This window comes from Mesocricetus auratus, unplaced genomic scaffold (assembly GCF_017639785.1).
Source record: "Mesocricetus auratus isolate SY011 unplaced genomic scaffold, BCM_Maur_2.0 Super-Scaffold_100027, whole genome shotgun sequence".
NCBI lineage: Eukaryota > Metazoa > Chordata > Mammalia > Rodentia > Cricetidae > Mesocricetus > Mesocricetus auratus.
Genome location: NW_024429208.1, coordinates 9,959,052 through 9,984,827, shown reverse-complemented (window position 1 = coordinate 9,984,827; position 25,776 = coordinate 9,959,052). Strand labels below are relative to the sequence as shown.

The 25,776-nt window shown below is 44.0% G+C and overlaps 1 protein-coding gene and 1 pseudogene across 1 annotated transcript in view; one reads left to right on the top strand and one right to left on the bottom strand.

Moving 5' to 3' along the window:
* The window catches only part of LOC101832792 (minichromosome maintenance complex component 3 associated protein), a 50,557-nt gene that overhangs the window by 2,102 nt on the left and 22,679 nt on the right, over positions 1–25,776 (top strand). The window contains exons 3-17 of the mRNA XM_040732237.1: positions 187–410; positions 3,399–3,477; positions 3,647–3,791; positions 7,181–7,371; positions 9,668–9,807; positions 10,659–10,856; positions 11,130–11,398; positions 13,110–13,272; positions 16,704–16,864; positions 17,790–18,031; positions 18,335–18,534; positions 18,955–19,055; positions 23,250–23,381; positions 23,867–23,980; positions 25,335–25,487. Coding sequence (XP_040588171.1) covers positions 187–410; positions 3,399–3,477; positions 3,647–3,791; positions 7,181–7,371; positions 9,668–9,807; positions 10,659–10,856; positions 11,130–11,398; positions 13,110–13,272; positions 16,704–16,864; positions 17,790–18,031; positions 18,335–18,534; positions 18,955–19,055; positions 23,250–23,381; positions 23,867–23,980; positions 25,335–25,487 — 2,512 coding nt within the window. The remainder of the gene's footprint in view (positions 1–186; positions 411–3,398; positions 3,478–3,646; positions 3,792–7,180; positions 7,372–9,667; positions 9,808–10,658; positions 10,857–11,129; positions 11,399–13,109; positions 13,273–16,703; positions 16,865–17,789; positions 18,032–18,334; positions 18,535–18,954; positions 19,056–23,249; positions 23,382–23,866; positions 23,981–25,334; positions 25,488–25,776) is intronic.
* On the bottom strand, positions 15,715–16,076 carry LOC121134359 (annotated as a pseudogene).

Here is a 25,776-nt window from a genome sequence, read left to right as displayed (position 1 = left end):
AAACTCTTGTGTGTTTCCTGGGGTTAGCTTGGTGTAAGTCCCCACTGACAGTAGAGATCCTAACAGAGAGGCCTAGGGCTAGCCTTCCACCCATGGAATTTTAGTTTGCTTTCACACAGCAGTGGCTCCTTTTGCTTGGATGTGTTATACCCGATGAACCTATGTGACTGCTTTCTGAATCCCTAGATTCTCTCAGGGGAGCATCTGCGCGCCTGAGTAAAAGAAGTGAGAGCACAGACAGTCTCGGGGGCTTGTCTCTCTTAGAGTCCACCGCCATCCAGTGCAAGAACATCCCTGACTATCTCAATGACAGGGCCGTCCTGGAGAAGCACTTTGGCAAAATTGCCAAAGTTCAGCGGGTCTTCACCAGGCGCAGCAAAAAACTCGCAGTGGTGCAGTTCTTTGATCACGTGAGTACTTCTGCCTTGCCTGTCTTTAGTGCAGGTTTGAACTTTGTGACATGTTTTCCCCTAGCGCGGAGGATGAATCCCAGTGCTTTGAACTTGTCACAGAAGCTCTTTACCACTGAGCTGTGTTCTGGTCATTTGAAAGCTTTTTAAAAGGTATTTTTATTGTATGTGTCTGGCTGTTTTACCTGCATGTTTGTTGTGCACCACTCGGATGCCTGATGCCCTAGAGGCCAGAAGAGGGCATTAGATCCCCTGGAACTGGAGTTACAGGTGGTTGTGAGCTGCCCCGTGGGTTCTGGGAATAAAATCCCATCCTCTGGAAGAGCAGCCAGTGCTCCTAACTGCTGACTCTGCAGCTCCAACTTTGTCACTTGTAACACTCCCCCCCCCCTTTTATCCATAAGTTGTTTGCTTGATAGGAAAAGCACTCAAATAGCTCAGTCTTTTCTCTTTAAATATCTCGTTCTAGGTTTAAAATTATATATATATACATACATATATACACACATATATAGACATATACATATACATATATATATATACACACACATATATATGGGGGGTATGGGTCATGAAATTAGAAAAGGGACCCTAAAAGAAGAGGAAGCTATCTTAAGGAGGGGAGGGGTGATAAAGAGGATAATGGGGACTTGTGATGTGGAAACGGAAGGGAGACTGTTTGGGGGGTGTAGGGAAAGAGCCAACCAGAGCACCGGGTGGATGTAAGGGAAGGGAACAAATTAGACTAAGATACAACGATACATATGTGTGAGATGGCATAGTGAATACTATATGTAATATATAGTATATATAATATATAGCTTATATGTGTGTAGTATATATAACCCATACGAGATATGCTTATTGAAATTTTTTTTAAGAATCTCATTCTTCACTGGGTGTTGGTGGTACACGCCTTTAATCCCAGCACTCGGTAGGCAGAGGCAGGCGGATCTCTGTGAGTTCAAGGACAGCCTCCAAAACAATACAGAGAAACCCTGTCTTGAAAAACAACAACAAAAAAGAATCTCATTCTTCACTTGAGTTGCGGTGGTGTTTATTTTCCTGACTTAGGGGAGTGCATGTCTGAGGTCCCTGTGGGGCTAAGTCTGGTTCCCCTGAAAGGCTTGAGGCTCCTCTAACTGCATTGTACTTGTTCAAGCTTGGATTCTCTGATTTTGCTTTTGTTTTATTTGGCTAAGTTCATGATTAGTGTAAACATTCAGACAATACAGAGAAAAAGAAACCTCACTTTCCCGTTTCCTAGAAAAAGCTGTTGGGTTTGTAGCCAGCTTTCAGTGTGTGTGTGAAGCATTGACTGTATGGTTTCACCTTGTGGGGCCTTCTGTCTTTACTATCTTTCTAAATATTGTTATAGGAAGATTAAATCACATACGAATTTAAAAGGGAGAAAGCATGTTTTCATAACGTAAATTCATTTACTATTGCATGCATGTGACGTAGGGTCAGAGACACACGCCTGGAAGTCAGAGGGCAACTCTGTGGAGTCAGTTCTTCCTTTTCTTCCTTTTCCTGAGTGGTCTGACTACCATGCCTGGTGGCCCACCACTGTCTTTTTCCAGAATGTTCTCATCATTCCGAGCAGAAACGCTATAATCACTAAGTTACCACTATTTTTCTGTCACTATCAATTTGCCTATTGTAGGTATTCTGGGTGGCATCATACAACCTATCTTTTCATGTAGCTTATTTCACTTGGCATGTTCACCCATATTGTAGCATGGATGAGACTTTGATTGCTTTTGATGGGTGAATACCATTCTGTCATACTTTCCACATTTTGTTAATATATTCTTTGTTGTTGACAATGGGTTGCTGTGAACGATTGGGGTATTGGTAGCTGTTTGCATCCCTGTTGTAGATTTCTTTTTTGGGGTGAGGTAAAGGGTTTTTTTCTTTTTCCTTGGGCACAATGTTGCTATATCTTATGATCCACATTTTGAAAAATGTTATGTCTGAGGCCAAAGAAATGGCTCAGTGCTTAAGAGCACTTGCTGCTCTTATAGAGGGCTGAGGTTCAGTTGACAGCATCCAAATGGTGAGACCACCTGTAACTCCATTTCCAATAGATCCAATGCCTTCTTCTGGCCTCAGGTACTGCATACAAACTATTTACACTCTCTCAGGCAAAAATTCATTTGCATAAAATAAGAATAATAACACCCAAAAATAATAAAATGTTATGTGTATGACCTGTTTATATATTTTAATGATTGTTATTTTTGAGACAGAGTCTCATGTGGTCCAGGCTGGCCTCAAAATTGCTGTGTGGTTGAGGGTGACCATGAACTTTTTTTTTTTTTTTTTTAAAGCTAGGGTTTCTCTGTGTAGCTCTGGCTGTCCTGGAACTCGATGTGTAGACCAGGCTGGCCTCAAACTCACAGAGATCCACCTGTCTCTGCCTTTGAGTGCTGGGATTAAAGGTGTACACCACCACACCTAACCTTTTTCTTTTATTTTTAAATTTTGTGTTTGTGTCTGTGAATATGTCCAAGGAAGCCAGAAGAGGGAGGGGGTTGGATCTCTTGGGAGCTGGAATTACAGGTAGGGAGCCATCTGACACAGTGCTGGGAACCCAGTTTGGGTCTTCCTAAAGAGGAGAGCAGCAGGTACTCTTTAACACTGGGCCATCTCACAAGCGCCTGCCATTCACATTCTCTCTCTCTCTCTCTCTCTCTCTCTCTCTCTCTCTCTCTCTCTCTCTCTCTCTCTCTCTCTCTCTCTCTCTCTCTCTGGGGGTGGGGATAGGGGGCATTACTGTGCCATGGTGAGTACATGTGGAGGTCAGAGAACAATTTTTGGAGGTCTGTACTTTCCACTGTATGGGTCCAGAAGATTGAATTCCGGTCTTCCGGCATGGTGGCAGGCACCTTTAGTTGCTCAGTCATCTTGCTGGCCCTCCTTGTGTTTATTTTTAAGTAGTCTGTTCTGTTTGCAGCATCTGAGTGGTTATGAACTGTTTTTCAGGCATCCGCAGCCCTGGCTAGGAAGAAGGGGAAAGGTCTGCATAAGGACATGGTTATCTTTTGGCACAAGAAGAAAATAAGTGAGTGTTCACTTATTGTTTCCATAGTCTGATGGCTGTGCAGACCCCTGACAGTCCAATGTGTGTCTTTCCCTAAGGCCAGTGGAGTGGCTAGCTCCAGCTGCATCCCACATCTCATCATTGTTTCTGGGAGCTTTTCTAAATCTTGTTCTGGCCCTTGTGTCCTCAGGTCCCAGCAAAAAACCCTTTTCCCTGAAGGAGAAGAAGCTTGGTGATGGTGAAGCCAGCCAAAGCATAGAGGAGCCCCCTTTTCAGCATTCGCCTCTTGGCAAGCCCATAGTGAGGCCTGCAACTGGCAGCCTGATGAATAAAAGGTGGGATTTACCTTTCTTAATAACTCACAAAAGAGAAGCAAAGTGGGGGTGGGGCTGAGGGTCTGTGGGGAAGGGACAAGGAAGAGCTGCTGCTCTTGAATTCCCTCCCCCGCAGTGAGCATGATCAGTGGGAGCATTTGAGACAGCAGATCTGAGCAGGTGCCCGCTTGGGGATTCTGTTTTCTTATAATATTCCCCAGGACCTAGGACTTGGAGAAGGCCCTCTTTAGTGCTGGTCTTTGTCCTTTGTTTTTTTTCAGACAGGCTTTCTCTGTAGCCCTAGCTGTCCTGAAACTCACTTTGTAGATCAAGCTGGCCTCAATCTCAGAGATTCCCCTGCCTCTGCCTCTGAGTGCTGGGATTAAAGGTGTGCGCCACCACATCCCTGTCTGAATATTTGTAATTCTAGCACTTAGGGTGGTTGAATCAGGAGGATCAGAAGTTGATGGCTAGCCTGGGTTACATGAGATCCTGATTTTTTTGTTTGTTTTCTTAAATATCCAACTGGATGTAAAAACTACACATGCCTAATAACCACTTCTGGTGGTTTCTGCGTGATTTTAGGTAGCCCAGCTTATTGCAGTAAAGCAGGTGGTTTCTCTCCGGACTGTGGTGCCCTGGCATTAGCGTGGTTGTTTCTCAGTCAGCACAGCCCTTTTGCTTGTCTAAGGGACTTCCCTCCCCCTCCCCAAGGCCCATCCCCTATGTGGTCTGAGATACAGGACATCCTCTTTCACACTGGGCCTGCTTTGACATCCTTTTTCTTTTGCCCAGTGCCCTGTTTTTCTCACTTTCTAGTTTGTAGTCCACAGTTCAGCTGCTGGCCTGCTTTTGCTCGTTATTTTGTCTACCTTTCTTATTTTTATGTGTTTGAAGTTAGCCTGCACGTATGTTTATTTACCATGTGTTAGGAGAGGGCATCGGATTCCGTAGAATATAGCTGCTGTTTGGAACTTGGTGCTGAATGAGCACGAAGGGTTGATCCCATTTACAGCTGCTTAGTTCTTATCAGTTCCTTGATGAGACTCACTCTGCCTCTCACCCAGCCTGTAATAACCAGAATAAAATGCATTAGTTGACTGTGGGTAGATAACGGAGCAGATTGGGTCAGAGCGTTTCTCAGAGCGTGGGGCGTCAGTGGGCTTTCCATCTTCTAAAGGATGCTCTCTGAAGCAGTGCAATAAAAGCCTAATTTCAACACAGGAAGAAATGCAGTCTGTGCCAAATTCTGCACCACCCATTTGCTTAAAACTATTATAATCTTCAAAATAGTCCTATTAGGCTTTTATTCATAGTATTTTTTCTTAGCATGTGTATGTAATTGGGTGCATATATATGTCAGTATGTGTGCATATAGGGGTCAGAAGTCAACATCAGGTGTTTTCCTCTATAACTCTTCACCATGTTCTTCGAGCTATAATCTCCTAATAAACAAGGAGCTCAAGGATATGGCGAGAACAGCCTACCAGCAGGGACTAAGAAGCCACTATGTGTCCGTCCCAGTGCCAGGATCACAGGCACCTGCCGCCACACTGCCTTTGTTTCCTCTTTAAAATGTTTTATTGTAATCCTTTTCTTTTTTGAAATTAAAATGTAATTACATCCTGTGCTTTAGTTTGGTTTGTTATTACTGTGATGAAATGCCATGGCGAAAGCAACTTGGGGGAGGAAAGGGTTAATTTGGCTTATACTTCCGCATCACTGTTCAGCACTGAAGGGAGCTGGGACAGGAGCTCAAACCCAGCAGGAACCTGGAGACAGGAGCTGATGCAGAGGTCATGGAGGGTGCTGCTTACTGGCTTGTTCCCCATGGCTTGCTCTGTCTGCTTTCTTATAGAACCCGGGACCACCAGCATATGGGTGGTGCCACCCACAGTGGGCTGGGCCGTCCCCCAAGAATCACTGATTAAGAAAGTGCTCCCTCCACAGTCCAATCTTATGGAGGCATTTTCTCAATTTGGGTTCCCTCCTCTCAGATGCTTTTGGTTTGTGGCAAGTTATCATAAAACTAGCCATCACATCATGTTTCCTCTTTTCCTTCCTCCAACCCCTGCCGTTTAAACCCCTTAGCCTTTCTCAAGTTCATGGCCATTTTTCTTTAATTGTTGAGAGGTATTTGTGTGTGTGTGTGTGTGTGTGTGTGTGTATTTATATGTTGAGAGAGAAATCTATAAATACAATCTATACAGTCCAAAAAAAAAAAACCAAACTGTAGAATTGGAGTTGGAGACAGTCGTGAGCTACCTGATGTGGGTGCTGAGAACCAAAATTGGGTCCTTTGGAAGAACAAGTACTCTTAACCCTTGAGTCGTCTCTCCAGCCTTAGTTTTAAATTGCTTGTATACATTCGTGCATGTTTTAGCTGTATGCATGTCTACTCAAACAATGATTTCAGTGCTGGAGGTGACCAGAAGAGGATCAGATCCTCCGGAATTTAGAGTTACCAGACAATTGTTAGCCACTGTTTGAGTGCTGGGAACCAAATTTGGCTCCTCCGTAAGAGCAGCAAGTGCTTTTGACCTCTGAACCATCTCTCTAGTACCCTTCCCCTCTCTTTTTCCCTTCCTTCCTTCCTTTTTTTGGGGGGGGGGGAACATGGTCTTATCTCTTTCAGACTAGCCTGGGTAAGGTCAGCAAATGCTCTTAACTGTTGCCTCATCTTTCCAGTCCCACCCACCCCCCTTTTTGAAACAGGGTCTCACCTATACCAGACTGTCCATGCTCATTGTGTAATGGAAAATGACTTGAACCCCCTTATCCCCTGTTTCCATTTACTCAGTAATGGGATTGTAGGCATATGCCACCACACACGATGTATGAGGTGCTGAGGCTTGAATCCAGGGATCTGTACATCCTGGGCAAGCACACTTACCAACCTGAGTCACATTTCTAATCCCTCATCTCATTTTTTTAAGTCTGAAATGTTTCAGAATTATTAAAAAGCCAGTAAGTCTAACATCTTTGTTCTCAACACTGCCTCCTCTTCTCTTGGGGTCTTGCTGGTTGCGCAGCCTAATGCCAGCCTTCTTGAGTTGTTAGATCAACAGGCTTATTTTTTTATTTTCATTAAAAATGAAAAAAAACCTCATCACCAACTCTTTTTAGGTGTTTTGATTTTATTTGGGGAGAGGGGACTTGACAGGGTCTTACATGCACCTCTGATGGTCCTAGAACTCATTGTGTAGACGAGGCTAGCATTGAACTCATGGAAACCCCCCTGAATGTGCCTCTTCTAGTCTGGGATTAAAGTCATGTGCCACTGTGCCTGGCTGGCTTCTTTGCTTTTGATGCCGTACTCTCTTAGCTTTAGAGGACCAGAAGGTCTTGGAAGGTTCTGAAGTGGAAATGACACAAGGGCCGTGAACATGTGTTTTTTTTTTTTTCTGTAGCTCTCCAGTGAAGAAACCAAGCCTTCTAAAGATCCACCAGTTTGAGGCAGACCCTTTCGACTCTGGATCTGAGGGCCCCGAGGGCCTTGGGTCATGTGTGTCATCGCTTAGCACCCTGATAGGGACCGTGGCTGAGACATCCGAAGAGAAGTACCGCCTGCTGGACCAGAGAGACCGAATCATGCGGCAAGGTATGGTGCATAGAGATGCAAGTTCCAGAGCCCCCGGCGAGGCTGTGAGGCAGTTTCTGGGGGGTCCCCGGGGCTCCACTACCCTGGAGTCTTGGGGCTTCTTCTATGCCATGTCGAGTATGACTGTGCTCTGGTCTTCCTGGAGGTGTGAGCTGTGTGAGCTAATGTGCGGTGAGTGCATGTGTCTATGTATGTGTATGTGTATGTAGAGGGACAGCTCGCAGCGATGGTTGGTAGAGAGGGAACAGGTGTCTGAAAGGCAGAAGGGAGAGGTCATGCTCCATTTCAGTCGTTGCCCCCTTTGGAATATTACACTGTGAGTGTATTACTCTCAAACAATGAAAATTAACATTACAGTATATAGTACCCCAAATGAAAATCCATGTACTCTTCGCAGTTTTTTCTTTTGTTTTTAAACTCTTTTCTTTTTTTAAACACTTATTTTTATTTTAAGTGCATTGGTGGTTTGCCTGCATATCTGTCTGAGGGGGTCAAATCCCTTGGAACTGGAGCTACAGAGTTGTGAGCCGCCATGTGGGTGCTGGGAACTGAACTCAGGTCCTCTGGAAGAACAGTCAGTGCTCTTAACCTCTAAGCTATCTCTCTTCCCCCTATAATTTATTTTTTAATTTTCAGCTGTATGATTTTTTATCTCTTTTTTTTTTTTATAGCTGTATAGCTCATGCTGGCCTAGAGCTTAAAATTCTTCTCTTTCAGTCTCCTGAATGCTTTGATTACACATATCTGTCACATCTGGCAGAACTTTTTTTGAAAAAACTAAGAATAATTGTAATAATCACAGAGCTTTCTTAAGATGGTAATGAAAACTGCTGCCATATTTATAGAATTGGCGATTTTTACATTTCCAGTAAATTTACTGTCTTACTTAGGATTTAGTTAGGATTTCTGTTGCTATGATGAAACATTATGTCCAGAAAGCATGTTGGGGGGTAGGAAAGGGTTTATTTGTCTCCCATAGCACTGTTTATCACTGAAGGAAGTCAGAGCAGGAACTCACACAGGGCAGGAACCTGGAGGCAGGAGCTGATATGGATTCCATGGAAGGGTGCTGTTTACTGACTTTCCCAGCCTGCTTTCTTAAAGAACTCAGAACCACCAACCCAGGGGTGGGACCATCCACAATGGGCTGGCCCCTCCACCATCAATCTCTAATTAAGAAAATGTCCTACAGGCTTGCCTACAGCCTGATCTTTTGGAGGCATTTTCTTAATTAAAGTTCCCTCCTCTCAAATGACCTTATTTTGTGTCAAGTTGACATAAAAATACCTAGCACACTTATTGCAAGGAAAACCTGGCTCAGTGTCACATGTCTGCAATCCCAGAGCCTGGCATGATCACATTGTTCTGCAACCCCAGCACTCTGGAGGCGGAGGCAGGACAGTCTGGTCTACACAGTGAGTCCCAGGATCGCCTGAGCTGTGTAGTGGTACCCTGTCACAAAAGCAAAAACAAAAAAATTCAAGTAAATATGAAGTATTGCAGGGTTTTTTTGTTTGTTTGGTTTTGTTTTTCGAGACAGGGTTTCTCTGTATTGTTTTGGAGGCTGTCATGGAATTCGATCTGTAGACCAGGCTTGGTCTCGATCTCACAGAGATCCGCCTGCCTCTGCCTCCTGAGTGCTGGGATTAAAGGCGTGCGCCACCACTGCCCAGCACTTCATCCATTTTTGAAATTAGTTTTTTGTTTTATGTGTATGAATGTATGGATAGCTGTCTACCACTTGTATGCCTCATGCCCTAGAAGGCCAGACCCCCTTGCACTGGAGTCGTAGGTGGTTGTGAACTACCATGTGGGTGCTAGGAAATAAGCCTGGGTCTTCTAGAAGAGCAGCTCATGCTCTTAAAAGCTGAACCATTTCTCCAGTCCCTGTCCTTCTTCTTAAGTCTGTAGTGAATGTGTTTGATGGTTGGAGAAAGGTGTAGCCTTGGCTAGGGGCTTTTGTGAGCCTCGGTGCCCATTGCCTGGCAGAACAGGCTACAAGTTCCTTTCTCCAAAGCTCAAAGTTTAAGAACCATTTCTTTGTGTGTGTGACTTTGGGGCAGGGGAGGACTGCACAGATGAGACAGGGACTCAACATATAACTCAGACTATGCTGAACTAATGTAACCCAGGCTGGCCACAAATCTAGGATTCTCTTGCCTCAGCCTCCCGAGTGCTGGGATTATAGGCAGTGTTTTTATTTGTTTTCTTTTTTCCTTTTATGAAACTACACTTTTATGAATTCTTAGTATTCGTGTGGTACACATACCATTACCTTTGGTTTGGTATCATTTAGCTCGGGTGAAGAGGACTGATCTGGACAAAGCAAGAGCGTTTGTTGGGACGTGCCCTGACATGTGTCCTGAGAAGGAGCGGTACTTGAGGGAGACCCGGAGCCAGCTGAGCGTGTTTGAAGTAGTCCCAGGGACTGACCAGGTAGGACTCTATGTGTCCTAATGAGCTCCGTTATTATTTTTTATTGTTTTGATTTTTAAAAACGTATTTACTCTGTGTGTTTGTGTATGTGTGTGTGCGTATGCACATGTGCCACAATGTGTGTATGTAAGAGGACAACTTAGAGGAGTTGGCTCTCTCCTTTCACTATGTGGGTTGTGAAGATTGAACTCAGGTCATCAGTATCAAGTGTTCTTATCCTTGATGAGCTATCTTGATGGTTCCCTTATTTTTTCTTGTTTCTGACTTTGGTTTTTGAGACAGGGTCCCTCTGTGTGGTCTTGGTTTTCCTGGAACTCACTCTGTGACCAGGCTTTCAAGTGCTGACATTGAAGGCATGCGGCACCACCAAGAGGCTTTATTTTTGTTTTTAACTTTGACCTCCAGATGCCTTGTGCTGCTTGAAGCCCCTTTCCCCGCTCCATGGGTGCTTTGGGTAGGCAGATGAGTCTTCACTTACATTCCTGCTCCTGTACACCCTCTTGACTCCTTCTTTCTTACCTTTGCCTGAATCAAATTTCTTAATTTATATTGTCCTTAACATTTGTCACCTTTTTTTTTTTTTTTTTTTTTTTTGGTTTTTATGAGACAGGGTTTCTCTGTATTGTTTTGGAGGCTATCGGTCCAGCCCGGCCTCGAACTCACAGAGATCTGCCTGCCTCTGCCTCCCGAGTGCTGGGATTAAAAGCGTGTGACACCACCGCCCAGCTAACATTTGTCACCTTTGACAGATGTTTTCATTTAAAAACTATACTCCCGAGTATTGATCTCATGTGGGTGTGTGTGTGATATTTGTCTTCATGAAACAGTTTGTCCCTCCTCTTTGCCCCCAGGTGGACCATGCAGCAGCCGTGAAGGAGTATAGCCGGTCGTCTGCAGATCAGGAGGAGCCCCTGTCACACGAGCTGAGGCCCTCAGCCGTTCTCAGCAGGACCATGGACTACCTGGTGACCCAGATCATGGACCAAAAAGAAGGCAGCCTTCGGGACTGGTATGACTTCGTGTGGAACCGCACACGGGGTATACGCAAGGTATGGGCTCTCTCCTGTCTGATGACTAGGGAATGCATGTATATTCACAAATTAGACTTTTAATTTGTTTTATGCAGATATTTTTATCTGAAACAAAAAAGGGCTTTATTTGAGCCATTACAAACTGTATTTGATTGTGTCTCATGGGGTTCGTTTCAAGTTGAAATGTAATTCAATTCATAAGCATAATTTTGACTTTTCATGGATCGTGTGTGTATGTGGCCTATGTCCGAGTGATCCATGCAGTGTAACCCTCCTCTCTAATCTGAACAGGACATCACACAGCAGCACCTCTGTGATCCCCTGACGGTGTCTCTGATCGAGAAGTGTACCCGATTTCATATCCATTGTGCCCACTTCATGTGTGAGGAGCCCATGTCCTCCTTCGATGCCAAGATCAACAATGAGAACATGACCAAGTGTCTACAGAGTCTGAAGGAGATGTACCAGGACCTGAGGAACAAGGGTGTTTTCTGTGCCAGTGAGGCAGAGTTCCAGGGCTACAATGTCCTACTCAATCTCAACAAAGGAGATATTTTGAGGTGTGTTTTCAGATTCGGAAATTGGGTTTTGTTGTATAGAAAGTTCATGGTGCTGGCATTGGAGAGATGGCTCAGAGGTTAGGAGCACTGGCTGTTCTTCCAGAGGTCCTGAGTTCAGTTCCCAGCAACCACATGGTGGCTCACAACCATCTACAATGAGATCTGGTGCCCTTTTCTAGCGTGCATACAGACAGAACACTGTATATATGACAAATGAATTAAAAAAAAAAAAGATAGAAGGAAAGTCCATGGTGTAATTGCCAAACTGAGCCAGGGGTAAACAAGTGTATGTGCTGGAGACCAGCGTGCTGTGTATAATGTTCATTCCTGACAAGGATCCTCTCAATTCCACAGGTAGGACACTAGGGACATGTAAGGTAGGAAGTCCCATTAATGTGTTAGCAGTTGAGTTTCCAGAAGGTTTTGTTGGTGGCATATATTAGAAGAAAAAGTTAAATTAGTGGGTAAGTTACTGGAGTGAGAGAATTTGAAATGCTGGTTTGATATTTCAGTAGACCTTTATATAAGAAAGAAATATGGCAGATTTGCCTGGACCCACATTTGGTAAACTAAACTCAGTAGTAGCCATTGCCTCCTTTTAGCTGCAAAGAAATCCTTATTTTATATTGAAATTTGTTGTTTTGTATTGTTCTCTCCCTTCTTCCCTGCCCCCTCCCTCTCTCCGTGTGTGTGTGTGTGTGTGTGTGTGTGTGTGTGTGTGTTTGTTTCTGACTCTTCCTTTCTTTGACATAATCTCACTGTGAGGTATGACCTAAGTTGGCCTCAAATTTGAGATTTCTTGCCTCTGCCTTCTGAGTTCTGGGATTATAGCTGTGCACTGCCCTGCTTAGCTGAAACTATTATTTTTTTGTTAATATTTTCTCCATAGGTCTGTATATATGGTTGATTTAAGCTTTACAGCAGACAAACAATTACAAGAATTGTCTATATGACGATCATTTTTGCCCATTTTGAATGGGCAGTTAAAATTTTTTTTGAGAGGAGGTTGGTTTGAGACAGCGTTTCTCTCTGTAATGGCTCTGCTGTCCTGGAACTTGTTCTGTAGACAAGGCTGACCTCAAACTCAGAGATCTTCTGCCTCTGCCTCCCAAGCACTGGGATTAAAGGTACACGCTACCTTGCCCAGCTGCTTATCATTTTTTTACGATTTTTGTTTATTATTATTTTTAATTGTGTATAGTGTGTGTCTATGTAGGTATATGCACATGAACGCAGGTACCTGTGGAGGCTAAAAAAAGGTGTTGAATATGCTGGAGTTGAAGTTACAGGCAGTTGTGAGCCACCTGGTATGGGTGCTAGGAACCAAATTGAGGTCCTTTGCAAGAATAGCAAATGCTTTTAACCTCTGAGCCATCTCCCCGGTCCCATAGTTTACTGTCTATTGAAAGAAAAGCTTTTAAAACCATACCTGTAATCCTATTAGAAGTTCAAGCTCATCTTTGGCTGAATTTGAAGCCCACCTGGGATACATAAGATTCTGTCTCAAAAAATAAATAAAAATGAAAATAAAGAGGAAAGAAAACCCATGTGGATCAGTTGAGTGTGAGAAAGGCAGCTCTGATTATGGAACTTAGATTTCAGTGGTGGACATCACCATTCAGACTCACTGTCTTGGTATTGCTGAAACCTAGTTATTTTATCAGATTGACTTAAATCAATATTCTAACAGTTTTGCCTCCTTAACTTACAGAGAAGTGCAGCAGTTCCACCCTGATGTTAGGAACTCCCCCGAGGTGAACTTTGCTGTCCAGGCTTTTGCTGCATTGAACAGTAATAATTTCGTGAGGTTCTTCAAACTGGTCCAGTCTGCTTCTTACCTGAATGCGTGCCTGTTGCACTGTTACTTCAACCAGGTGAGTAGAACTGCTGCTGGCATCATAGGAACAGAAGGAGTAACTTGAAGTTGGAGGGCCTCTCTGTCCCTATCCACTTCCAGTGGGCAACCATCTGGCTTCACCTTGGATGATGGGCTACCTTGAATCTCCACCAGGAGAGACTATGCGATGGGAACAGAACTGTGGCTCTCAGAAATCTTTGGAATGACAGGTTGAGTTCAGCACTATATTATCTTTGATGAAAACAAACCCTAAACCTCAAATCCTATATTCTATGAAACCCATAACTTTGAAATAGTTACTATTGATAAAATTTTTTGAGAGGACAGTCAGAGTAACATAGAAAGACTGTCTGGAGAAAACAAAACCTAGCCAACTGTTTCCAAGAGTGAGGCTGATGATGCTGAGTTCATTTCAATAACTATGAGTCCCGTTTTTCTTCTCTATCCTGTGCTTGCCCTTGGGACTATAACGGCATTCAGAAGACCACTTTTTATTTGTCTTTTTTTCTTTTTAAATCAAGGGATTTCTTATAAATTCTTGGTCTTAGTTCCAATCAGTTGTTAACTTCAGCACTTTGAATTGGCCTGGAGATCCCAGTAGAGGGGCAGCTTAGTCCTCTACAGGTATTGGCCCAATGAGAAATGACCGGTACCATCACTCTCCCCCAGTGTGCCCTTCCCGTGAATATACTGTTTCAGTTGGGCAGGGGGTGATTCTGCTTGGCTTCTGTTGAAAGGAGAGGGGGCTGACACAAACTCTCTCTTCCTCCCCCCCCCCCATCTGGATATACATTTTCAGGGCTGACATTGATATTAGATAACCAATTGGTGTACTCTTCTTTGAGGAAGACTGTTTCTTCCCACTCTGAGCATTCTTTAGTTGCCGGTAATTATTTGTATAGGGTTGAGGTCCCCTTGACTTTCCTCTGTCCACATCAGTGTATCTATTGTTGTCCTTGTTGAGCTCATGTTTGAACAGTCGTGTTGGTAAGACTTCATGGAGGTAGCTTCTGATATCTGTGGTTGATATAATCTCTTGACAAACTCCCCATTCCTTTGTCTTTTACAACTTTTCTGTCCTCTGTCCCACAATGATCCCTGAACCTTAGGGGTGGGAGTGATATTGTCCATGTACCCTTTGGGACTGGGCTCAGCTACCCTGCATTGTGATTGATTGTGGTTTTCTACAATTGTCTCTGTCTGTTGCAAAGAGACGTTTCCTCAATGAGAGGTAAGGACTACACGACAAAAATTAAGTAAAGTGGCATTTACAGGTTCTTCTCCAAGATCCATGACTTTACTAGCCCTAAGTAGTTGGCTAGGTTTCCTATACCATGCATGATTTCTCTCTTGCTGAGCAGGCCTTAAGTCAAATTAAAGAGCTGTTGGTTACCACCAAGGTGTGTGTGCCACTACTACCCTGGGGTTAGTTTGTGGATCACAGGTATGGCAGCTGCATAGGATGGTTCCCTCTTTTGGAAGCTTGCGTGGCACCTTGTGGTACGATGAAAGCTAGTTCTCAGGGAAGAGGCATTCAGGTCAATTTCAGCTCAGGAGCGCCTGAGCCCTGTGTCTAAACTGCATGGTGTTTTCAGCAGTAGGGACTTACCTTCCACCCCTGGGGAGCAACCAAAGGCAGTAGAAATAACTTTTAATGTTTTGGGAGTCTTTTGGAAAAAACTCTAACCAGCAGCGCTCTCACAGAAGGGGTTTCATGTCTGGTGTTGAGGTTTTTATTGTGGTCTTTAGTTCTTAGAGGCAACATTGTCATTTCAGATGGGAAAATCTTACTTAAGCTGTATATGTTTGTTCATATACTGACTTAGGTGTATTATAGGTATTTTATTTTTATTAATTTTTTTATTATCTCTATGTAGCTCTTGCTGTCCTGGACCTCTCTATGTAAATCAGGCTGGTCTTGAACTCACAGAGATCCACCTGCCACTGCCCTCTAAGTGCTGGGATATTTCTTAGCCATGTTGCTTCCCTTTGAGACCTCTCTGTTCACGTCCCAGGCCTTTTTTTATTGGGCCAACGTTATTGTTGATGAATTTTGAGTTAGTTTTTTATGCAAGGTGGTAGGTAGAGATCTCATTTCTTTCCTTTGCCCGTGGACGATGGTTTTCTCGGCACCATTTGTTGAAGATGCTTCTTTTCTCCAGTGTGTGTTTATGGCGTCTTTGTTTAATATTCAGTGGCTGAAGCTCCATTGTCTACATGTCTACTCTCTCTCGCTCTAGCAAAGAATCTTTGCTGTTGTTAGGTATGACTGTCACCAGCACATCTGAAATTCTGGAAAAGTGTTACTAGTAACCTATCTCTTAGGGAATTAATTCTGCGCATTGTTTTTTAATTTACTATTTTTGATGTTTTTACAAAAGTTTTATTTGTACTCTCCTTAGAAAGTCTCACCATCACAGCAGATCAAGTCATTGCAGAATCTCAATTCCTTTTGCTGTTATCCAATCTCCAGGTCACTTTTTGTCAGCACACCTTTGGCCTTTGTAGTCTCTCTGATCTTCCTCGTTCTGTTGTTGCATTCCTTCCCCTATTTTCTGGAGGTCTCTTTCTTCTCATAAGGCCATGTCTCTCAAGTCTTTGTGTAGGCTCAGTCTTCTTGGCATAATCAAGAGAATCATACATCAGGCCAAAGCCAGTTGTCTTTCCACTGCCCAGATGCTTTAAATCCAAATGCAGTGGTGACATCTGGTTTGGACACTCTGGCTACTTTTCCTGAATTTTTGTCTTTGGTACTGATGCCTTCCCAGGATGAAGGATGTGAGTGACCATTTGTTTCCTCTGAAGCAGATGGGTAGTCATGAACTTCCTGGTCTAGATCATTGCTGTCATTCGTGATGGTGGTCCTCGAGCAGCCAAGGAGGCAGAGTAGTTTTTATTTTTAAATGAGTAGTGCTGCTATAATGTTGGCTGCTGTAGGCAACTTTAAATAGAACCTGGGGTTTTTTGTTTGTTTTTTGTCTTTTGAGACAGTTTCTTCTTTGTAGCCCTGGATGTCCTGGAACTTACTCCGTAGACTAGGCTGACCTCGAACTCAAGAGATCTGCCTGCTTCTGCCTCCCAAGTGCTGGTTTTAAAGGTGTACACCACCAACGCTTGTCCCATCTGTCTGGCTGTATTCTTAATGCTCAGAGTACAATTGGAACAAAACCAACAAAATTCCCATTTCCACACCACTGACATGCTAGGAAAGAGACCAGAGCTAAAGGTGGTAAATAGATTAAGTACGTTTAATAATAATTATGTTCAACAGAGAAGAAAGGCAGTCTGAAGGAATATGAGCACTGAGAGAGATCAGGGTGAGCCTTTCCTAGATAGGGAAATAGGAACTGAGCTGTAGCAAGAGCTCTGATTGCACGGCTGGCTGGCTGGCTCTGCTCTTGGGTTAAGTGGGTTTCCCTCTGAGCTTGTTGACACGGCTTCTTTCAGATCCGGAAGGATGCCCTCCGAGCACTCAATGTTGCATACACCGTGAGCACACAGCGCTCCACTGTCTTCCCCCTGGATGGTGTCGTCCGCATGCTGTTGTTCAAAGATTGTGAAGAGGCCACGAACTTCCTCAATTACCATGGCCTCACTGTAGCTGATGGGTAAGAGCTGAGAGCACCCTGTGCACTTCTCTCTTCTCTGTCCTGTGCCCAACACCACGCACACCTTCCTAAAATCCTGATAAAGGGCTACTTGTTGGGCCTTTGAAAAGGCCTATTTTATGTACTTCTTCCCTACTGTGAACCTAGGGATTATTCCCAAGGCACACACAGGTCCAGCCAGGCCAGGTTCATTCTCTGCTTTTGTTTTGTTTTGTTTGAGATAGGGTCTCACTATATAGCCCTGGCTGACCTGGGACTTCCTGTGTAGACCAGGCTGGCCTCAGAATCACAGAGATCTGCCTCCCAAGTGGTATGATTAAAGGTGTGCCCAGTGTGCACAACCAGACATTTGAGAATGAAAAGAACCAGACCAAGTTCTTTTTTTTTTTTTTTTTTTAATTTCAAAACATTACTTTGATTCAGCTGCCCGAGAACCTAAAGATGAAGGTCAGGACTTTTCTGTTCTGTTCATTGAAGATTGCCTTTGTTCACCCATGTGTGACCCCTGCACACCTGACAGCAGAGTTGGGTCCAGTAGGCCGTGTCAAGGTCCTCTCTGCCTGTAATCAGGACTTGCAGGCTCTTGATGCTTACAAACTCTTTCCTCAATAACGGCACCGTTACACTTGACAATCTGTTTGCGTTTCTTTGGCCCGCACCCGTTCTCCCTTCTAGTTCTGTCCTCAGGGAAATAGTGTGACTTTGAGTGAGTGGGCTGTCATCACTGGTTTGTGTCATTCCATGCATGACTGTTAATGTCCTGGGTCCTGTGATTCCCCGAGGCTGGGAGCTTTCTCTTCTCATATCTATCCAGTCTTGCTCTAATGGGGGGGGGGGGGATCTAGCAGTTGGGTGTGAGGAGGCATGGCTAGCTGTCTTTTTTCCAGACTGACTTCTCTCTGTGCGCTCTTTGTGGTCTGGGTAGCTGTGTTGAGCTGAATCGGTCGGCATTCTTGGAACCAGAGGGATTATCCAAGGCCAGGAAGTCGGTGTTTATTGCCCGGAAGCTGACTGTGTCAGTTGGAGAAGTCGTGAATGGAGGGCCACTGCCTGCTGTTCCTCGCCACACACCGGTGTGCAGCTTTAACGCCCAGAATAAATACGTCGGAGAGAGCCTGGCTACAGAGCTGTCCATCAGCACTCAGAGACCTGGCACAGATGCAGCAGGTGAGTGGGCTGTAATGCACCTGCCTCCCTGTCACCAGAAGAGTCTCTGTGCTTGGAGACCTGGCTCTTGGCCAGATGCTTAGATTGCTCTCACTTTACCGGATTCAGAGTTTTAAAGCCCTTGTTACGGCTTATGATACCATGATGCAGTTTCTGCACAAGGCATGTATCATCCTGTGACATATACCCTTAGGATGGTTGTCAGGAGGGCAGTCCACTCTTTGGGGTTCAGATAGCTCTGGTCCTGCTGTAGAGATTGTAGTTATGTGGTCTGGTAACAGGCGCGCGTGTGTTTCTTTCTAGGCGGTGGGAGAGGAGAGGAGCTTGAGGCGGAGGTGGATGTCCCACCCTTGGCTGTCCTCCCACAGCCTCCTCCTGCATCCTCATCCGCATCGGTGATTCACGTTACATCGCTGGCCCCAGCTGTGGCACCTGGCCTTTTCCAGCCCTCCATGCAGTCTGAGCTGCTGCCTCCAAAGCCTGCACCTGTGTACTCTGATTCGGTAGGGGTCTCGTGCATTAAAGCTTCATGGAGTCTATAAACATTTTGTGTGAGGGGCCTGTGTTGCCTGGCCTCATTGGATAGGTGCCAGAGTCAGAAGGTGACGGAGAGACCTATCCAGGGTCCTAGCCTCAGGTGGCAGACTTAAGGCTGATGCCTTCAGGGTAGCTGCAGAGACCCCATCTTCATCACAGCAGTCAGAACTGTACGTGGCGGTTCCTACCACACTACCAGACGTAACCATGCACATCTGTTCTGACTTCAGTACTTGCTCATGTATGATACCACAGGGCTGACCAGGGCCTGTGTGCCTATAGACAGGGGGTGGCTTTGGGTTTTTTTTTTTTTTTTTTTTGAGCAGAGCTTGTCTGTTGCACAGTTCAGAGGACCTTGTTCAACTCCTGTGCTGGTCTCTCCTTAGGACCTGGTGCAGGTGGTGGACGAGCTCATCCAGGAGGCTCTTCAAGTGGACTGTGAGGAAGTCAGCACTGCTGGGGCGGCCTATGTAGCCGCAGCTCTGGGGTGAGTGGCACCTGACATGCCAACTTTTCTTGCTCCGCTGTTATGTGCTCTCTGGGGACAATTACAAGCTGTTCTCATTCATCAGCAAGACCTGGTTCTATGTGGTTAAGTTCCACAGTGCAAATTTGAAGGGCTTTACTCCTCTGAGGCTTGAATGTTTCCTCTGTTCTTTTTTTCTTCCTTTACTTTTCAAAACAGGGTTCTCTGGAACTTGCACTGTAGAGTGCTGGACTCAAAGGCTTGCGTCACCACTGCCTGGCCTTGGTTCTTTTTTTTCTTCCCATGTCCTTATTGCTCATTTATACACTTTTTCTGACTATGTAAATAAGTTGTTTGCCATTTTTAACTTGAGTTGTAGTTTTCTTACATTCTGCATGTTAGTCCCTTATCAGACATAGAATTTGCATGTGTTTTCTTTCATTTTCTGAATTATTACCCTCCCCCCTTTTTTGTTCCAGCCTCTATCTCCCAGATGAAGAGATTGTAGACATGTAGCAACATGCCTGCTGTATGCATTATTGAGGCTTGAGTCCAGGGTTATTGAGGCTTGAGTCCAGGGTTTTGAGCGTGGCATGTTAGATATACACTCTACTTACTGAGCTACCCTGGATTACCTTTTCATTGCTTAATAATGTCTTTATTGCACAAAACATTTTAATTTCTTTTTTTTAAAAGATTTATTTATTACATATACAGTGTTCTGCCTACATACCAGAAGAGAGCACCAGATTGAATTGTAGATGGTTGTGAGCCACCATGTGGTTGCTGGGGATTGAACTCAGGACCTCTGGAAGAGCAGTCAGTGCTCTTAACCTCTGAGCCATCTCTCCAGCCCCATTTTAATTTCTTTTAATATTTTTTATCACTTTAATTTTAAATAGCTTGCTTCACATGTCAATCCCAGTTCTCTCTCCCTCCCCTCCTCCCGCAACCCCCTACCTTCCCCCCCAGCCTCCCACCCTATCCCCACTTCCTTCCACATAGGGGATATCCAGAGTCTGTCATTTCGTTCAGGGCAGGGTCCAGGCACTCCCCTAAGAGTCCAGGCTGAGAGAGCATCCCTCTTTGTGTTATGGACACACAAAGTCCATTTGTATGACAGGGATAAAATCTGATCTACTGCCCAGGGCCCCATAGATTGCCCAGGCCTCCTCACTGACTCTCACACTCAAGGGGTCTGGATCAGTCTGATGCTGGCCTCCCAGCTGTGGGTCTGGGGTCCAAGAGCTCCCCCTTGTTCAGATCAGTTGTCTTTGCTGGTTTTGCCAGACCATTCTTTGCCAATTTGCTCATCACTCCTCTCTTTCTGTCACTGGGTTCCATGGGTTCAGTTCAGTGTTTAACTGTGGGTGTTTGCCTCTGCTTCCATCAGTCACTGGATAAAGGTTCTAGGATGGCATATAAGGTAGATGTCAAGTTCATTATCAGGAATGGGCATTTAAGGTGGTCTCTCCACTATTGCTTAGCTTGCCAGTTGATGTCATCCTTTTAGATCACTAGAGGCCTCACTGGTGCCAGATCTCTCCTCAAACCTATGACTCCCTCTATTATGGTATTTCTCATCCTGTTCCCCCCCTATTTTATCCCCCACTCAACCTTCCTGTTCCCAATTGCTTTTATTATATTCAGGTACATTCCTGTTATCCCTGATCTCTCTAGGACCTTTATCATGAAGGGGTGCTGGATTTTGTCAAAGGCTTTTTCAGCATCTAGTGAGATGATCATGTGGTTTTTCTTTTGCAGTTTGTTTATATGGTGGATTACATTGATAGATTTTCTAATATTGAACCATCCCTGCATTCCTAGGGTGAAGCCTGCTTGATCATGGTGGATGGTTTTTCTGATGTGTTCTTGAATCTGATTGGCTAGTATTTTATTGAGTATTTTTGCATCGATGTTCATGAGGGAAATTGGTCTATAGTTCTCTTTCTTAGTTGTGTCTTTGTGTGGTTTGGGTACCACAGTAATTGTAGCCTTGTGAAAAGAGTTTGGCAGTGAGCCTCTCGCTTCTACTGTGTGGAACACTTTGAGGAGTATTGGAATTAGCTCTTCTTTGAATTTCTGGTAGAATTTTGCACCGAAGCCATCTGGGCCTGGGCATTTTTTGGTTGGGAGACTTTTGATGACTGCTTCTATTTCATTAAGGGTTATAGGTCTGTTTAGATGGTTTATCTGTTCTTGATTTAGTTTTGGCAAGTGATATCTGTCCAGGAAATTGTCCATTTCCTTTAAATTTTCAAATTTTGTGGAGTACAGGTTTTCAAAGTATGCCCTGATGATTCTCTGGATTTCCTCAGTGTCTGTTGTTATGTCCCCCTTTTCATTTCTGATTTTGTTAATTAGCGTGCTCTTTCTCTGTCTTTTGGTTAGTTTGGACAAAGGTTTGTCTATCTTGTTGATTTTCTCAAAGAACCAACTCTTTGTTTCATTGATTCTTTGCAATGTTTTCCTGGTTTCTACTTCATTGATTTCAGCCCTCAATTTGATTATTTCTTGGTGTGTACTCCTTTTTGTTCTAGAGCATTCAGTTGTGCTATTAATTCTCTAGTGTGACTGTTCTCCAGTTTCTTCATGTGGGCACTTAGTGCTATGAACTTTCCTCTCAGAACTTCTTTCAGAGTGTCCCATAAGTTTGGGTATGTTGTGTCTTCATTCTCATTGAATTCCAGGAAGTCTTTAATTTCTTCCTTCACCCAGGGATGGTACAATTGTGCATTGTTTAGTTTCCATGAGTTTGTAGGGTTTCTGCGATTTGTGTTATTGTTGAATTCTAATTTTAATGCATGGTGGTCTGATAAGATACAGGGGGTTATTCCAATTTTTTTGTATCTGTGGAGGTTTGCTATGTTTCCTATTATGTGGTTGATTTTAGGGAAGGTTCTATGTGGTTCTTTAAGAGATTTGTTTATTTCTTGAATTTTTTGGTTTGTCTTTTCCTCCATTTCATGTATTTTTTGTCTGTTTTTTCTTCTATTTCTTTAAGGGATTTCCTTTTTGAGGGTCTCTGTCATCTTCATAAAATAATTTTTAAGGTCTGTCTCTTCTGCTTCATCTATGTAGTGCTTTTCAGGTCTTGCTGGCGTTGGGTCTCTAGATTCTGGTGGAGTCATGTTGTTCTTTCTATTGCTGAGTGAGCTCTTATTCTGTCTTCTTCCCATCTCTTCTTCCTGTGGGTGCAGGTGGGGTCTTTCTGTCTCCACTGGTCATTCTTTCTTGAAGCTGAAGCTGGGGACGCCAGAGGGTGGGGTCTGGAAGGACTGACACCTTTTCTGTGTGGTGGATCCCCTGGATGCCAGGAATGGGCCCCCGGAAGATTTAGGGAGTGGGTGATGGGTGGGAGAGTGGTCCCAGGGGGACCTAAGTTCACCTGAGGCTGAAGCTGAGGGTGCCGGAGGGTGGGGTCTGGAAGGACTGACCAACATTTAAATTGTTATGAAACCTACTTTTCCTTGTGTTGCCTGTGCTCTTAGGATCTTAACTAAGAAATTGCTGCCAAATCCAATATTATGAAGATATTGATGTTTTCTACAAGTTTCATTATCTTAAATTTAAGTCATTGATTTTTTTTCTTTGTTGTTTTGGACTGAGTCTCAGTTTGTAGCCCTGGCTGGTATGGAACTCAGTATATAGACCAGACTGTCAAGGAAATGTTCAGATGACCAATAGGGCTTGGGGTTGTAGCTCAAATTGTTTGTGACCATAGTTTAACCATATTAGGGCTTCTTTCTCACTCCTAAATATGAACAATGTGCTTTATAAAATTAGTTTACCATTTTATTTGCAAAAATAAATGTATTTACAATAGGAGACATAATAAACCCACTCATGTATTTTTCTACTTGCTTACTCTTTGTACCCCATTTTAAATCATATCATTTGAGTTATATAGTTTTAAAAACCGCATTGTTGTGTGTGTGTAATTGAAGCTGTATGGTAGTAAATATATATTTCTTCATTGAAGATGTTTCTTTTTAAAAGAACTTTATTGTTTATTTACTGATTATTATTATTATTGAGGTCACATTACTTGGCACACAGCATGTACTTTTATTGCTGAGCCATCTTGCCAGTCTGTGATTGATTGGTTCATGTGTTGAAGTATCTCTGCATTCCAGAAACACATCTCACTAGGCAAGAGTGAATGGTGATTTACTTTTTTCTGAGTTTGGATGCCATCTGCTTTGTTTTGTTAAGTTTTTCTAATGCTGCTGTGGAGGATCTGATAACGGCTGCAACCACAGGCATTTTGAGGCATGTTGCTGCTGAAGAAGTATCCTTAGAAAGGCAGAGAAGAGAGGAAGAAAAGCGACGGGCTGAGGAGGAAAGGTGGGTATGGCCTGTTCCTGTAGCTGGCCACAGAGATCAGTTTGTACCAGCCCTGACCTCTGATTCCCCTCTTGCTATTCCCTATGTTGCCATCTGACCCCTGTTGGGCACTCAGCACCCTCATGATTTGACTAAGAGACGAGAGAGAGAGAGAGAGAGAGAGAGAGAGAGAGAGAGAGAGAGAGAGAGAGAGAGAGAGAGAGAGAGAGAGAGGTGTGTGTGTGTTGGTGTATGTGTGTGGTATGTGTGTGTGCTGGGAGGTGGGTGGCATATGTATGCGAATGAATGCAGGTTTCTGTGGAAGCCAGAAGAGGGTGTGGGGTCCCTGGAGCTGTAGTTTCAGGCAGTTCCATGTGGGTGCTGGGACATGAGCTCGTGTCCTTTGCAAGAGCACTGTGCATTCTTAACCACTGAACCATCTCTCCAGCTCTCATTTATTTTTATTCTTAAGTGTTAACTTTGTGCTACTTTTCTTTTGCTCATAGGTTGAAGCAAGAAAGAGAGCTGATGTTAACTCAGCTGAGTGAGGGTCTGGCTGCAGAGCTGACGGAACTCATGGTGACAGAGTGTGTGTGGGAAACCTGCTCCCAGGAGTTAAAGTGAGTGCAGGGCTGGGGTCCTGAGTGCCAGGGTGTGGTAAAGTCCGAGAGAGAGATTTATCTGAGGAACCATTACTAGTAGCCACTAGTGTTTGGCATGTATGTAAGGGACATCTAATTTTGTAAACACCTGTATTGCTGATGAGACTTTGATTGTCTCAATAGTCATTTAAAATTAAAACTCAAAGGCACTTGTTGCCAAGCTTGATGACCTGAATTCAATCTCCAGAGCCCACATAGTGGAATTAAACTTCCAGAAGTTGTCCTTTAATCTCCATATCTCCTTCCCCTGAAGTCCCCCTCCCCACTGAATTAAATAGAGCATGTATATAGGCTTGGAGTGTAGGCTCTTGTTTTGTTACTAATGTTAGTGGTGCTCTCACCTCAGGTTCCTAGGTATTGGGAATATTTATATAGACTATCATACCTTGGTTGGTTAAAGTGTTATTTCCTGATTGCTACACTGGCAATATATAAATTTGATCTGGCCCCCTGTATGATACTTTTCTCTTTTACTTATCTTTTCAGGTGTCTGCTTTTAAGTAAAAATAAAACTCTTAAACTTTCTCATATAGTGGACATGTTAATTATATTTCTTATGAAAATAGGCTTCAACTCTTTTGGTGTGGGTAGAACAGCCAAAACCATGGTCTTGCACATGCTAGGCAGACGCTGCCCTAGTTTGGTTTCTCTTGTTGTGATAAAGACCATGAGGGAAGCAGCTTGGACAGGGAAAGGCTTATTTGGCTTACACTGCTACATCGTAGTTCATTGTTTTTTTTTTTTTTTTTTTTTTTGGTTTTTCGAGACAGGGTTTCTCTGTGGCTTTGGAGGCTGTCCTGGAACTAGCTCTTGTAGGCCCTGCTGGTCTCAAACTCACAGAGATCCGCCTGCCTCTGCCTCCCGAGTGCTGGGTGAGCCACCACCACCCAGCCATAGTTCATTGTTAAAGTAAGTCAGGACAGGAAGTGAAGGCAGGAACTGAAGCCATGGAAGAGTGCTGCTTATTGGCATGTTTCTCCTTATTTGGTCAGTCTACTTTCTTATATACCCCAGGGCTGCATGTCCTATGTATCCCAGCCAAATGGCACCAGCCTCATTTGATTGGGCTCTCAATCAATTATTAATGAAGGAAATGCCTTCCACACTTGCCTGTAGGCGATTTGATAGAGTCATTTTCTCAGGTGAGGTTTCTCTTACCATACAACTGTGTGTGTGTCAAGTCGACACAAAACTAACCAGGAGAGATGCTCTACCACATTCCCAGCCCAGACTCTGGCATTGTTAACGCAAGCCCTTAAGTATCAGTAACCCTTGGTGTAGCAGCTTCTATGCTAATTGCTCTGTGTTCTAGGAGTGCAGTGGAGACAGACCAGAAGGCCCGCATAGCCCGCTGTTGTGAAGCTGTCTGTACACACCTGGTGGATTTGTTCCTTGCTGAGGAAATTTTCCAGACTGCCAAAGAGACACTCCAGGAACTTCAGTGTTTCTGCAAGTATCTACAACGGTGAGTTCTGTTCTCACAGAAGTTACCCACTCACGTGAAAGTCTATCATCAGGTTCAGTATCTGAGCCATCAGTTCCATTAGCTGATGATGAAAGGCTCACAGTACATTCTGTAAGAATGAGTGAGTATCTGCAGTAGACTTAGACTTTCAGAAACAGTTAGTCACACATTCGTCTGATGTTCTCAAGGACGGGTGGCTGTCCTGTATTTGAACAGATATTTATACAGTGCTTGCTTGCTGTTGGTGGACTGTACTAGACACAGGGAAACACCTGTGAATACATTAAAC